Below are 15346 nucleotides of genomic sequence, written 5' to 3' on the forward strand. Positions count from 1 at the left end.
CGCACCTTGGAAGCAGCTGGAGGGGCAGGGGATGGAGATGCACCATCTCGCTCGCCCACTGCAAACGCGCTCCTTTCTCTCCCCTTTCCCCCCCACTTAAGGATAAACAAATATTTTATCCTCTGCTCGAGGAGGCGTTTTCCCGCTTTTGTAGAGCGAGGACCCAGCGACGGTGTTTAGAGGGATTTAAAAAAAAATGTTTATGATCCATATAATTTAGTTGCTTCGTTGCAACAGAGATTTTTTTTTTTGCTTAGCCCTAGATCGCTTCTCGTTAAACAGCGCACAAAGCCACCGCTATTAACTTTTAGTGTTATTGCCATAAATCAAAACAACTTTTTATTTACTACTAAAGAAAAGTCAAGCTGCAAAGTACGGCCGGGGCGGCTGTGGGGAATATCCCGAAATCCGGGACTGAGATAAATTCTCATGTTGTTTGTATCTTTGCAGATGATTCAAGCCATACAAGTATTAAGGTTTCATCTGTTGGAATTAGAGAAGGTAATTTTTGTCTCTCTCTTTCTTCCTCCTACGTTTCAGTACTGCTGAAGTTCAGGCTTCTGGTAAATTTGCATAAATGTCTTTCTTTCTGGTAATTAGTGTCAAGACCAATCTTGGCGTCCATTTCTCTTCGCAGTTTAATTACAATTTCAGCCTCTAAAACCGGGCTCTCAAACGCCCAGGCCTTGTGTTCATTGTAATACTTTGCTGCCTTTGTATAAATAGTTGCAGTTCTGTGTGCTGCAGATGAGGCTGCAAACGGTGTTTGTTTGTTGTTGCAGCCAAGCCCCCGAAATTGTGATATTGTTATTTTTATGATTTTTTTTTTCACCTCCCCCCTTTTGGGTGGTGGGGAAGATGCTTTGTTTGGTTGCAGTTAGTTGGGATGGGGATTTTTTTTTTTTTTTTAAGAGCCATCTGCAGGTCAGGCTCAGGGCACGGATTGTCCTGTAACATTTTGCAGAGACAAAGCAGAGTTGATAGTTGTGTCAGTGTCTCGTTCCCGGGAATATTGTACACCTCCGAGCAGAAGAAAGAGATTGAAGCCTAAACGCAGTTTTTGGCGCTATTTTGGAAATGCTAGCAGCGAGAATGCTAATTTGCAATAGCGCTGTGTCACCCGAGCTAACATTAAATTGGAAGCGCGCTCTGGTTTCCTGCGGATTTTTTACATGTCATTGATAGCTGGCCTAGGAGAGAATTCCCTTTCTCCTAAAAATAAACATTTTGAGAGGTTTTTAAATAGTTGAAAAGTTTCTCGGGAGCCTCAGCCACTTTATCTAACCATAACTGGCAGGTTGTTCTCGCTCTACATGAAATGTGTTAAAATCTGCCCATTAATAGAGGCAACTCAGGTACAAGTCTGTCAGAGCGGCTGGGGATTTCAGGGCATGGATGCCTATAATGTATTTCAGCACAGTGCATCGGGATTTTTTTTTTTAAATCCTTTTTTCTGTCCTCATACCCCGTTGGAAAGGGTTTATGATGAAATAACTGGATGAAATTAAATAGTTTACCTTAAATGTCACCCATGCAGGTCACCTCTCTAATGGCCACAGCTCCGGGAGCAGATGAATTTAACACGGGTGTTGAATATGTTGTAGCCTGTGAATCATCTTGTCACTGTCAATTTTCTGGGATATCTCTATTTTGCGAGAAAAGAAAGTTATTCCTAATTCTGGATGCGTCGAGAGGTCTCGGGGGGATAATTGCAGTGTGTTTCCCCTATTTAGGACTTTTGATGTCACAGGGGTGAAGGGGGGAGACTGGTTGCACTTGTCAATTTTACTTATGTATTCCTGATTATATTTTCTTCCTTTTTCCTCCCTTTTTCCCTTTTCCTCTGTTTTTTTCTTTTTTTTTTTCCTCCTTTCACCTCTGTCATAATGTAGGTACACGAATTATGTGACAATTTCTGCCACCGGTATATTAGCTGTTTGAAAGGAAAAATGCCTATCGATTTGGTCATAGACGATAGAGAGGGCGGATCAAAATCGGACAGTGAAGACATAACAAGATCAGCAAATCTAACAGATCAGGTATGATCTCGCCAATGCTGCTCACGCTGAAATTTGTATGCAGATCGCTCGCTGGGTCACTATGCCTCCTTTTATTATTTGCATATGATTAAGTCCCTTTTAGATAAATTTCCATCGAAATGAAAATTTTTGAATAATGTGGCTATTATTGCTTCATTAAGGCTTGCTCCCGGATTCGACCTGGCGAGATGAGCTTGTAAAAGCATTGCCTGCAAACTCGACCTGTTTCTTGTCGCTTTTAATTTTTGTCTTTATTTTATTTACCCTTTACAATAATAGAAGTGTTATCTGTGAATCGTTGGCTTCTGGTGGCTTAGAAAAGGAATGGCTGGAGCCGGTTACAAAAATAATAATAAAATCCGAGATAGGTGGTCCGGGGAAGACAGAGAGGGTTTGAAATCTAGCAAATACTGGCTATTTTCTTCCCGTCTCTACGGTTCATTAGTCTGTCTTGTCAGTTTTCCTTGGCCGAACGCTTTTAGACTTCAGTGAACATTGCTTTGTGCACGCCTGCCTGCTGCAAACGCGCCCATTTTATTTTACTTAATAGAAGTAAAAAAAAAAAAAAAAAGGGGGGGGGATAAAACGGGACCCAGGTTTTAAATTATTTTCATTGCTCTTTCAAGTTTTCAACCCGTCTCTTCCCCTCCCCAAGAAAAGGTAGAAACCCCAACCAAGGCACCAAGGCGTTGCGTGGCTTTGACGGTGTCCAGGTTTTGTCTGGGATGGTTCAAACCTTAATGCCTGCTGTACCCGATGTGCGAAATAGAGATGACTTTAGGAAGCTTTCTTCCCCTTCTCCCCTCCCCTTGTTTGGTGTGTGTGTCCCCTCGGCGGGCTTCTGCTGTGATCCCTTCCCTTTGATGGGAGCGTTTGGGGCTCAGGCGGGAGGCTCCCAAAGCTAAATTAAGCTCCTGCATCATGGAAGTGGCCGCGATTTGGCTTTTTCGGGTCGTGGAAAACTGCGGGCTTTGCACGGTCGCCTTTCCATCCCCTTTCTTTTGCTCAGCCGGAGGGTAGCAGCGCTTGGGCTGCGGGAGGGGAGGGGGGACCCCGACCCCAAATCCGCCACTGGAAACCAAAGTTATTTCTTCTGTATGATCTGCTTCGTAAATACAGTCTTAGGAGTAATCAGCTCCCGACTCTGGAGGTTTCCTTTTGTTAAAGCAAGGCGCAGTCAAGCAGACAGGAGTTCCCTTTAGCCGCCGTGCCAGGCTCCCCGGCGCTGTCTTCTGGGTTACCGACACGAAGGCGCAGGGCTGGGGGCTTCGGGGGGGCTTCCAGTTCGGGTCCCCCACCCCCACCCCCCCGAGTTTCTCTGCGAAGGGGGAAAACGGCGGGGGGGAGGCGCCGGGGGGCCCCGGGGCGATGCTGCTGGGGGGCACCGGGACCCCCTCGGTACCGGGGGGGGGACACAAGGGGGGGGCCGGCGGCCAGGGTCGGGCTGAGGAAAGCCGGGCTCGCCGCTGGTGAATAAAAATTGTAATCCAACAAGTCTAACTAGAAAATGGGTTTCTAAAAGCTCTGGAGTGCTGGGTACATAAAGCTATTTGAGCAAATTACAAGAATCGCTTAGGGGCACGAATGAAATCAACACTTTAATTGCCTCCAAAATGAAGATTTATACCCCATTTTCCCAACGAATCATTATTTTATTAAAGCGAAAGCTAAAAGAACGAAGCTGTAGTTTTGGGGTTGTCGCGGGGAGGGGGTCCCCGTCCCGTTTTTCCCCCCGACTTGTCGCCGGAAGCGCGGTCCTTGCGCGCCGGCGCCGGGCGCTGCGCGGGAGTTGCGCGGGCGCTGCGCGGGGCCGGGCGGCTCCACCGGGGCACCCCGCGCAAGAAGCGCGCAGCCCCGCCGCCGCTGCTCCCCGGTGCCACCGGGGGAGCGACCGGCTTGTAGGAAACCCCCGTTTTCCTCCCCCTAACCCGGCCCCGGATTAGGGAAAAAGGCGCAGAACTGCGCGGCGAGAGCCGCGGGGGTTGTGCCGGGGATGCGCGGCCGCCCGCGCCCCGGCGCCGCCGGTGCCAAGTCCGGCAGGACCTGGGCCCTAATGGGTGGCTAATAAGGTGTTGAGTGGTTGGCGCTGGGGCGGCTAATTAAGATGTCCCTCCGCGGTGCGTTTATGGCTGGAAGCGCGCGGTGTGCGCGGCCGGGCGGGCCGGGGGCGCGGGGGGGCCCGGTCTGCGCGCCTTTGTGCTATGGAGAGTCATAAAAGAGTAAGTATGTAAAAGCTTTTATTATGGATTTAATTACATTTTCGTATATCGTGGTAGTAAAGGTTACAGTTAACAGGGTTTTTTAATTTATTGGTTTCCCCTTATTTATTCTTCCCTTATAGGCCCCTCCGTGGCAGCGCCTTTAAGTCCCCCGCTTAATGGAAGGCAATGACACTAATGCCAGATTTTGCGCAGGAAAGCCCCATAACGCTAACCATTGTTCGGTGATTTAACTAGCTCGGTGGCAAGAGGTCACTAAAATAGCATCCTTCTCCCACAGGCGCGACCCCGCTGCCTGCCAGGGTGGGACCTGCCGAGCTCTTGTTTACCGTCGCGCGTCCAGAAGGACAAGGCAGGAGTTTGGGGTTTTGCTCGGGCTAATTGAACTCGAGATCCCGTGGCTTTAAAACCGTCGCTTGAACGATTGCGCCCATGGCCAGAGTTTCAAAATAAACCTTTTTTAATCATTAGCTTTTCAAACATTTGCATGTTTAAATTTTCAAATGTTTGTCGCAGTCCGGAAAGATTTAAAACACAGCTGTTGCGTGATGCGGCTGGGAAAACTCCGTCCTATACAAAAACTCAAAGACTGTCTGCAGTCGCACAGAAGAAACTCGGTTTCTTAGGGACTCCAGATAGATTAAGCTGGCACCGTGGGGCTGTTTTCCTGAATTTGCTTCACCTTGGCTCCTAGGTGCTAGAGCCAAAACTGTAAGAGGCTGCGACGCTTTCCTCCCAGAGTGCGTCTGCAGGAATCCTTCCCAAAGCCCTTTAAGGCAAGCAGGGTATGAAGTAGCCACCACACTCAAAGTACGTTAGCAGCATGAGATGGCTTTTCATGGAGGCAAAACAGTATTTTCTTAGGTGAAATAAACTCGCTGGGCAAATGTGCCGTAGTATTTCTTGACAAAATTATAATTTAATCACGCACAAGCCAATTACTTGTGCAGAAATTTTTAAAGGAAAATTGGCAAACGGCCAAATTCCTATAGGGACGTGGAGGGAAATGATCAAAAAATGAACATGAAATAAGACTTCCTGTAAGAAGGTCCATAATTCAACATTATTTGACTCCACTGTCAGGGAAATTGTTGAAGGATAGTAAACTGATACTAGAGTCTCAGTCATTTTTGTTACAGTCTTAAATGTTTGCAACTGTGGCATTTTAGATGGCCCTTCTTGGATGATAGTATATCATATATATATATGTATATAATAAAGCAAACACTTGTATTTATGTTGCAATAGATTTTTTTTAATGCATGCAGTTGCAGAGTTTCTCTAAACAAAATGCGGATAGACAGCAGCTTTTTTAAAAATTGAAAGATTACTTAAAATGCAGCCTTCTTTGCAAAGAAAGCGTCGTAAACTGGAATGCATTATACAGCACGTCTGAAGGCGGATGGGTTGTTCAGGGCATTTACCAGTTAGGACTAGGATAACTTTCCCAAATGTTTCAAATATATATTAGCTATTCCTTGTGGCCAATACTAAAATAATGTCATAGGGGAAAAAAAGAAAAGACAGAAACACTGTTTTGCTTGGGGACTTCTTCGCAGGTATTTTCAAACCATGTATGGCTTTAAGGGGTGGGAAGAGCTAGGAATTTTACTGCCTTCAGTGTACGTACTCCCGTATTGGAGGAACAGGCATCCAAATAATGGATGCAGTAAAGAGAGTGCAAGGTAGACTTCATTTCTGCATAATGAAAGAGTTACAGCGAAGTAGGGATCTGAGGAGACCCAATAACATAGGGTTTAAAACCCTCAAAATTAAATGTTCTTCTGACTTCATGTCACCGTGAGCCAGTGAATCCTTTTTTTGTTGTTGTTGTTTTTTGAGGGGGGGGGAGTGTAATTTTTTTTTGCTGCAATATTTAGGAGCTGTTACCATGCCTGAGCTCGGCAGACTGTTTAGTGTAAAGATAGGGCAAGTTGATTTATATTCGGGACCTGTTATCATCAGAAACACTGTGACTGAAATCGTGTTAGCAAAATAAGGTTTTCTTTGCTGCCTGTTTCTTTAAGCAAGTAAATATACTGCTAAATAGATAGGAGATTGAGCATATTTTCTGTAATCTATGATTTCATTTAAATTCAAGAATCTTTGCTGATTTTTTTTAATCGTTTGTGAGCACAAACACATCTGTCCTCACTGTTGGGTATGATATTTGCTCCCTTCCTTAGGTTCCTTGCTCAGGCCTAACTCCCGCGTAAAATTTTCCAAACTGGAGTTTGCAAAGCATAATTTCCATTCTCAATTTTTTTTGCATCCTTTGCAAAATCAAACCCCAGGAAACCCTGGAACTTGTAATACGCGCTCAAGAGGGAGCATATCCCGAGGCATTCCTCTAAGTGGGAACTCATGGCGTCCTTGCATTTCGGAGCGCGCTGCTGAGGTGCAGATTGTTATTTTTGGGGCAGCTTGGAGATGGGCAAGTAAGTTGTGCAAAATGGTCTTTGCCTTAGGTTTAGCTCTCGTGTGTGAGGGTTTGGTTCTTCCCTTGCTGCTCGCATGCAGGTAGCAGCAAAGGTAATGGGCTCTGGACGTGCGCGTGTGGCAGGGTCGCTGGAGCCCAGAGTGGGCAATGTTAGTACTGGAAAAATCAGATTATAACACACTCAATCAAAATGAGTAAGCGTAGGTTGTGCTGATAAATACTGTTTTAAAATAGCAGTTTAAAACGTAGTGAAAATCCGGCACAGCTTCTTTAAATTAGGGAGTCTCTTTTTCTGTTTTGCGTTGCTGCGTTTGGGGTTTTTTGGTCACATGAGCACACAGTTAGGAGTTATCTTGTATAATCTAAACAAATTTCAGAAAATAAAGACAAGGATTGTTCTGAACCAGTCATTAAAATTGTTGAACGTTTCTGGAGCTGTTTCCCGGTCGGGGTTTGTGTGCGAGGAGGAGACTTGGGTGTGCTGCAGTACCATCGCGTGTCCTTGGCGCGTTCCCTCAGTCTCTTGATGCTCAGTTGCTTGTAACAGGCTTTGACTCACCCGGCAAATTTGTAAATGAGTGTTTATATTTGTTTTTTTTTTTTCTGCAGTTGCAGCAATATTTGGAGAGGGTGACTCCAGCCTCTAATGGAGTGTACATTTTGTGTTTTGTGTTATTTGAGCGTATTTCTGTCCTTGATTAATGGCCCGGTATCTAACCCACTGCTGATATTTTGTGACACAACTTCAAGACAACTTGCTGGCCGTTGGCTCACATTTTACTGTGGTTGCTTTTTGCCCGTTTACTACCTTCAGACTGGGGGGAGAGGAGGTTAAAAAAGAGATATAATCCAGCCTAGGACTGTAGGTGAAAGCAGGAGCCCCGCAGGCTGGTGTCCACGGGACGGCTTTTTTTAATTTGGGTGAGATCACTGGAAAACTTCAGGGCAGCTATCGTGCCTGTTTCGGTGGCGGGGTCTGGTCTCTGTTAGCAAGGGAGATCCCCATCACCCGGCGTCTCACGCTGCCCCGCCGCTCGCTTTGGTTGTTTTGGGGGAAGGCAGCGCCTCGCCGGGAGCTGAGGAGCAACATGGAGGGCGTAAGCCGAGGCCTGCGTGCTTCATATGTTGTTGCGAAGGATGGCAGGCGCAGGCCCTGAGCGGCTCCTGGTGGTTCTTGGAGTGAGTCGGTAGGCATCTAAACGTTCGGCTTTTAAAAACAGACAAGGAAAACTTGAAATAATAATAATAATTAACAAATTGGAGTTGGTCCCGAAGACAAAGGGCCTGTTTACAATTAAAAAAAGAAAGGGAGAGAGATTTAAAAGCTACGATATTTAGATTGCCAATTTTTGTCTGACAGAAGGTAATGATGGAAAGAAACTTTGCCTGGGTTTGGCCTTCCTGCCCGTGCCGGCGGTGGGACAGGCCACCGAGTGACATGGCGGGTGTCGTCAAAGGCAGGCCGGCTCCTCGCTGGGAGAAGCGTCCTCCCCGACGGGCGGGCGTGCGTCAGCCATCACGGGCTCGGGGTTGATAACAGGGGAACGCAGCGGCCTGTGGTGCGGAGAGCTGGCTGGGCTCATCTAGTGCTCCCACCCGGCCTCGAAACTCGATGGATTCTGGGGCTTGTCCACACAAGGACACTCAGGAGAGGTAAGACAAATTGACTGGGTGTAAAATTAAAGTGCATTAGTTAAAGTGCATTGCGCTATTGTGTAGATGCTCTCATTCAGAAATAAAGTGGCCGTAGTTCACTTTAGCCTAATCCCCTTTGGAGTAGGCCACTTTTCTTTTGAATGAGAGCAGCCACATCCACTTTGGGTTCACTCGTCTTTCCCGAGCGCCCTCGCAGCCTCGTGCCCGGCACTCTGGAGAGGTCTGGCCGCTTGTTCAGGTTGAGAGCGATGTTGTTTTTAACGCTGCCTGTTTAACAACTGGGAAGCTCTGCCAGGGCAGAGTTTCAGGCTGGAAGCAGCGGAGCTGGTGGCTCATGCAAGGGCTGGGGCTGGCTCGTCCGACCCTGGTCCCGGGGCTGTGGTTTGGGGGTGGCATTTCCCATGTGGACGTGGTGTTAGGCTCCTCGTGGTACCAGTCCTCCTCCCGGACCACTCATGTGGGTGTTGCAATCAGGAGTTTCTACCCGTATGCACTCCGTGCGTAGTTTCTTCCACGTCCACCGATAAGCAAGCTTTTAAAGACAGCAAGGAAACCTCGATTAATGCTTTTCAGCTGATATTTCTAACCACCGCTGGCCGTAAAACGAAAGATTGAAAATTAACTTGTCGGAAAAGTAATTTACCTGGGGGGGGGAAGAATAGTGAGATACTTTTGGGAGCTGTTTTATGTCTGCAGTTGAAGTTTGCTGAGCTTGAGTTCTTGTTAGAAGTATTTTCGGGTGTTTTCTATAGCTTATAAGTTACACATTTATTTACTTATTACTGGCTAAGCCGCGTGTGCAAATGCTGCGCCGTGTCGCACTCGTGCTGTTGCCCGTTCCATTCATACTAAAATTTACAAGGCTCCTTGCATTAGTAAGCAATTTACTACTGGAGCCTTTCCTAGAAATATAGAATTATGTTTCACCGAAGTATTGTCTTTCCTCTTCAGTCGGGGCCGAGGTGAGATGTTTTCTCAAGGACTCTCCCGGCATCTATATGATATTCCCACTTGTGCAGATGATCTCCAAAACTGCATTACTTACTCCTCCGTCCTGAAGGGCCCGCGCGCTCGCCGTCGCACTGAATTACAATTCTCTTATTAGCGTCACCAGGCTTTGCATCAAGCCAGCTGATTTTGTTTGCAGTTTGGCTTTTTCTTTTCCTCTTTCTCTTTTTTTTTTTTTTTTCCCAAACATAAAGCAAATATGCATCCAGACCCTCTTTGCTGAAACAAACAGGACAACAATGAGAGGGGTAATTATTCATTTGGTTAAAAGAACTGCCTGTTTTAACCTCAGAAATACTGTCCAAGAGTAAAGCAACAGCTGATGCCATCACAGTCAGTGCACTGTATTCAAACAGCTGTACAAAATGAAAAGCTGTGGTATTAATCCTGCCATTCACAGTTTATTTAAGTTTTTCAAGCTTCTCTCATATGGGTCTGGCATAAATGCCTAATTATGCCTCCATTAGGGTTACTGGGCCCTTAATACAGAAAATTATTGTATTTAAAATTTGGAAAGCTGCAGTGCTGTAATGTAAGATCCTTGCAGTTGGCATGAGTTCAGGGAATCCAACCTTTACCTTGTAATTTTCATTTCATTCATTCGGTGTTCAGGTTTTCGTCCCCTTTCGTTGTCACTGTGGAGAAGGTCAGATCACGCCGCGTGTGTTTTTAATGCTGCCTTTTAAATAGCTCCATTTAAGGCTGCGGCGCTGTCAGGAGGAGAGGGGAAGAGAGGATTAAAAGCTCCGCTGCTGCTGCTGCTTTGTCTGTCCCCTTTGCATGGGTGCGGGGCAACTGTCTGTGTGCACAGAAATGGCAGAAAATAGCGTCCTAATGCAAAGGATCTGGTCTCGTTGTCGGAGGGGACTTTATGAGCAGCTTTACTGTGCGTGGGCAAAGCTACACGGGCAGAGTTTTTCCCCACTGTGAGCAGGGCGAGCGCTGCCAGCACAGGTTGTGGCATTGTGGATGTGTAAGCTACCCCTTGCCCAGCTCTCAGTGCAAACAACCTGTTGCGTTGGGCCAGGCTGCGGGGACGTGGCAGGTCTCGGGAGAGACGTCCCCTGCTTTCTGCCGCGCGGCAGCAACCCAAGGCGAGCGCTGCCATGTGCCTGGTGACCGCTGGCCGAAACTTTGCCGAATTTGACGAGCTGCGTGTTAGCCACGGCCAGCGCTTTGCTAGCAGCCCTCGGAGGAGGACACACGCGGCTGCTGTAAGAAGGAGCCGTGCCGGGGGCTCAGTAGGTGGCACCTTTGCCTTTGGTTTTAGGCTTGAGGTGGCGCCGACATTCGGACCCCTCTGATCCCAGCTGCAGCGCTGGCGTGCCCCCCGTGCTGTGGTGGCCTTGGCCCCTGAGCTCCTCTGCTGGTCCCTGGTACCTCATGTAGATGGAGTTGGCCAGGTATTTTTTGATGAGGGAAGTGTCCCCGTGCCTTGTAATTTAAGAATTTTCCCCTGCGTTGTGCAGTGTGCGGGGAAGTATCCCTGCTGCATTTCGGTGATGGGTACAGCCACGTCACCACGAGGTCAGGCTTTTTGGGCAGCACTCGGTATGAGCTGGGACTGTATGTCTGGGCATCACCGTAGCTCTTGGGCCTCCGTGCTCGGGCTGTTCCCACGTCTGCCCCTCTCTGCCCGGCACTTTTTGCAGCTGTGTTAGCCCAGGAGGCTCCTGACCCTCCTCCCTGCTGTGCAAACCAGTTTTACTGGTGTGGCCTCCACCGCCCAGCTGAGCTGTGCTTTATTTCCCCGTGTCCACGAGGCCCGTCGTAGGGCTGTGCAGGAAAAGCGTGGTATCTATGGCTGTGTCTCACTGCATTCACAGAATCCTTTATTATTATTATTATTATTGTTATTTTTCCTTAAAGCCTCAGTGAGGGTATACACCCAACCAGTATGTGCGGGGACGATTTATTTCGCTTGTAAATGCGCAATGCACGGCTCAGTCCACGGCATGAAGGGTTCGAGATGCTCTGGATGAGCACCGATACGCTGGTGCCGGAATGCCAGAGAGGCAGGGATGGGAAACATGATTCTGCTGATGGCACGAGGCAGGGGAGGAGTTGTGGGTGCTCTTCCCCAGCCTGTCGCTGAAGTTTTGGGGCGAGACGATGGGTTGCTCACGAGCAGGGTTACGCGGTGTAGCTGTTGGCATTGTAGTTTATACGTCATATAGTGATAGCAAGGTATAGGAGACATGTAAGACTCGGAAATGGCATGTTAACAGTAAGTCATTGTTTCAGTCTGTGCATAGTTTAAAAAAAAATGTGTAAAGAAAGCAAAATGCTTTTGTTTGGTGCCACAGGGAAACAATAAGCTGAATCTAAAGCCTGACAGAGAAACTCGCGCTTGGTGGCTTTGTACTTTGGTTTTGGCCCCTTCTGCTGTCTCCCACCATTTAAATTGAATTTACCCTAAACATGGGATGAAGTAAGTAGCAGTGCCCTTAGAAACTTCTGCATGAGGAGTGGAGCTGGGAGGCTGACCGGGAACACGCGTGGGCTGGGGGCCAGCCCGCCCACCCCAAGGCGCAGGTCTGTGCGGTGCGATGCCGGCTGCACAGCTGCCAGCACGCCGGCTTCTCCACACCTCCCTGGGAGACAGAGCGAGGCTGCAAGGAGCTCTCAGCACAGCTTTTTGGGGTGACTCTGGAAGCCAGCCGTGCTTTCAAGCCATCCCTCAACGAGCGGGTAGAAGCATCGGGGAGCCACGACCACCTCAGGCTGGTGAGCCACCCCAGCGGATTGCCCTGCTCGGGCTCCCGCAGCCCGGGGGCGATGTCTTTTGTGGCCACCAGCTCCTCGGCGTGTGGCTTGCAGAGTCAGGCCGTTGGCTGCTTGCGCCTTGTTGCAGATTCGGCTGGTTGTGAAATGGTAGAGAGTGGAGGATCTGATCTGGGGAAGGGTTTGGCCATGAGCGTTGGAAAATGTGAATCACGGGGATTCCAGTTGTAAGCCTCCAGGAGATAACGGGCAGCACGTACCCGAGTGCGTGACTTGCCGAGCGCCTTAAAAAACAAGGCGGCGCCCTTGAGATTAGGCAAACGCTCTATAATCAGGAACACATTTCATACCGAGTGCAACCTTTGCAGGTATCGCATCCATTCAGATGGAAAGGTGTAGCTGCGGCAAAGCTAATTATGCTGCAATTTAATTTTTGTGTTGAACAACACTGTGATGCGAGCGCGCTCTCGAATCCTGCTAACAATGCGCTGTAATCAAAATATGCTGACTCCGAATCATGTCTGTTGTCACTTAGCTAAAAGACCATTTGATGGCTGTGACATACACTCGGCATTCTTGCTGGAATGAGCTGGAAGGAAGCGTGGCTGTGGCGGAGCGGGGGCTGGCCTTGTGCCTTCCCTCCCCAGGAGCCCCGGCTGGGAGGATGGTACGAAGCGATCCAGCGCTTGTGCTTGTGGCAGAAATTTTGCAGCAGGTGCCCCGATGGCTTAACTTCCTCTTCTGTAAAGATACCACCCCGAAAAGTCTGCTAGGAGGATGTTAGTGCTTTGGGTTGTTAAGGCACGGCTTAGAAATGTGGGGTTTGGTGTAAGTAAAGCAGTTTGCCTGGGCGCAGACGTGCGGGGCTTTCGGAGGGGTCCTTGGGAGGGAGAAGGGTGAGGGGTGGCTGGGGGGGGAGCCGAGCACTCCCCCCTCACCCCAAATCTGCCCGTGCAGACCCAGATGGGATCCTCACCCGGACACCCGACAGCCTGCGGTGCCTCAGCCAAACCTGGGCATCTGGCAAATCCCCGTCTAAATGACTTTTAACACGTAAAGGCAATAAAAGGAAGGGAAGGCAGACGCTCATTTTCTGGCTAAGTGGAGAGGCATTTTTCCTGTTTACACCTTTGGAGGAATCATTACATGAAATATTGAACAGGAAACTCTATTTGTCTCCGAAGGCCTTTTTCCTGGTCTAGAAAGACGCTGAAAATGCTCCAGTCCTGTTGAATTCGGTAGGAGCCAGGGAGAAGCACCATGCCTCAAGACCCCGTGCACTTCCAGGCCACAGCAGTGCCATTTGGGGCTGTCCCTGTGTGTGTTTCTGCATGATCCTGGACACCCTCCTCCAAAAAAAACCTGCGTGGAACAGTGATTTTATCCACCTTGTCCGTGAAGCTGTATTTCCTTGTGCTGGGAAAGGAATGGGGATTACTACTATCTAGTAATGGGGCTCTTATCAAAGGGAGGAGACGGGTTTACACGGTGGGGTTGCTCTAAATAGAAAGGACTGGTCACTGTTTGCTGTGTGGGGGACGAAAACCCTGCACGGCAGGCTGGGTTAACCTGGCCGGGCAGGCGGCGCTTACAGTTGACCTGAGATACACAGCAAGGACTGGAGTGAGGTCAAGCAAATGTAAGGTGCACTGTGATGCTGGGGCTTCGTGGGCACCCCTTACAGCTGCCACATTTAGCAGCCACAGAGGCAAGAAGTGAAACCTAAGGCTGAAGCCTTCTGTATGGTCTGAGCCTTCTGCTGCCTGAAGAAGGTTTGCTTTCCTTCCTGCCAGAGGTGTTTTGGGGCGGCTCATGGGTCCTCTCTTGTGCTGAAAGCCCAGCTGCTCATGCCACATCCCACAGAGGGACTTTGGAGAGGGTTCCCCAAGAGCCACGTGTTTGGTTTCAGCACGAGCAGAAGGCAATGGGACTGTGCTTCCAGCAGAGCAGGGTTTGTGCATAGCTGGGGACACATGCACACCCATGCACACAACCTTTTTCCACCCCCCAGCCTCGATCCTGAAGGACTGGTGGGGCTGTGGGGCCTCATGGAAGGGAAGAGCTGTGCTTTTCTGCTTCCTGCTTGTCTTTCTGTCCCACCCCATCTGATGATCTCCATTTCGTTCGCCTTTATTTTTGTGGTTTATGCTTGCTGCTTCTAATTATTCATTTTCCTTTGGAAAGCGCTGTCCGTGTCCTTCTGCACTCGTGTTTTCCTCTGCATCCAGCCTGTTTGGGGATCTCAGCCCCTTTCCTCTCTTCTCCTTGTTACTCCCTCTTCTCCTCTGTTCCCTGAGGACATGGGGTGGGTTGGAAAGCTCTGTGGTGTTGGAGGTACCAGCGTGGCTGCACAGCCGGTGTCTCACTGCTCCCAGATGTTAGCTCCTCTCTGAACCCAGGGGGCTGAGCAACAGGTCGTGACAGCGGGGCTGACGGAGAGAGATAACATTGCCTGGTGAGTGCAGGTTTGAAGGTCTGGGTGTGCCTTTGGTTCTTTTGGGTGGAAATCAGCAGCAAAAGTCCCTTTCGCTTCCATTTTTTCATCCTTTCTGATATTTGTGCTGATACCCTCCCTCGTTACCTTTTGTCATAAAGACAGCTCACATCTTGTTGTTCCCGTGCTGCTGCGAAGTCATGGCACTCAGTCTTATCCTCCTCTGAAATACGGGGAAACTAAAGATAGAAAGCTTGTGACTTTTCCAGGGCCAGGAAGGGAATCCAGGTCAGAGCCAATCCTTTTGCGCAGAATTTCTTCTGCTTTTTAGTCCAGCAGGCCCTGCCACTCCTAGCGTGGCAAAGGTTTCCATCTGTGTTGTGCTCGCTGTGCTGCTGAGGCGCTGCCGTAGCTCTCGCGTGCCTGTCCTTTGAGTGTCCTTCTTGGAGCAAGCATGGAGCACCTCTCTTCTGTACGAACCTGGTGTTTGAGCCCTTGTTCTGTTGAAATTAATTTCCCTCTGGATCGAAGTCATGTGAGGCAGGTGACAGGAGTTACTGACGTGAACAAGTCCCCATCCTGCAGCACACTGAGGCTTGGGTACGTGTGGTCATTCTACCCACTCGGTTTCGGTCGTGGCAGGCTGGGACCTGGCAGTGCTGGCTGGCAGCTTGGGCTGGCCCCACCAGGAGGTGTGCAGGTGGCATGGCCACTGGGATCAGACCGTCCCCACGGTCGTGATTGTGGGTTTCACGGCCCCCCAGAGCCCACACTTGACAGAGAATGGAGCAGACAGTGTATGTGTGTGGGATGTATTTTCAGGCCT

The 15346-nt window shown here is 49.1% G+C and overlaps 1 protein-coding gene across 6 annotated transcripts in view; it reads left to right on the forward strand.

Moving 5' to 3' along the window:
- Nucleotides 1-15346, forward strand: part of MEIS1 (Meis homeobox 1) — a 163770-nt gene that overhangs the window by 63388 nt on the left and 85036 nt on the right. For all 6 annotated transcript variants that reach the window (XM_050709420.1, XM_035553012.2, XM_035553011.2 and 3 more), the window contains exons 5-6: nt 451-501; nt 1893-2039. In XM_050709420.1, the coding sequence (XP_050565377.1) occupies nt 451-501; nt 1893-2039 (198 nt within the window). The remainder of the gene's footprint in view (nt 1-450; nt 502-1892; nt 2040-15346) is intronic.

The sequence above is a fragment of the Cygnus atratus genome, chromosome 3 (assembly GCF_013377495.2).
Source record: "Cygnus atratus isolate AKBS03 ecotype Queensland, Australia chromosome 3, CAtr_DNAZoo_HiC_assembly, whole genome shotgun sequence".
Lineage (NCBI taxonomy): Eukaryota > Metazoa > Chordata > Aves > Anseriformes > Anatidae > Cygnus > Cygnus atratus.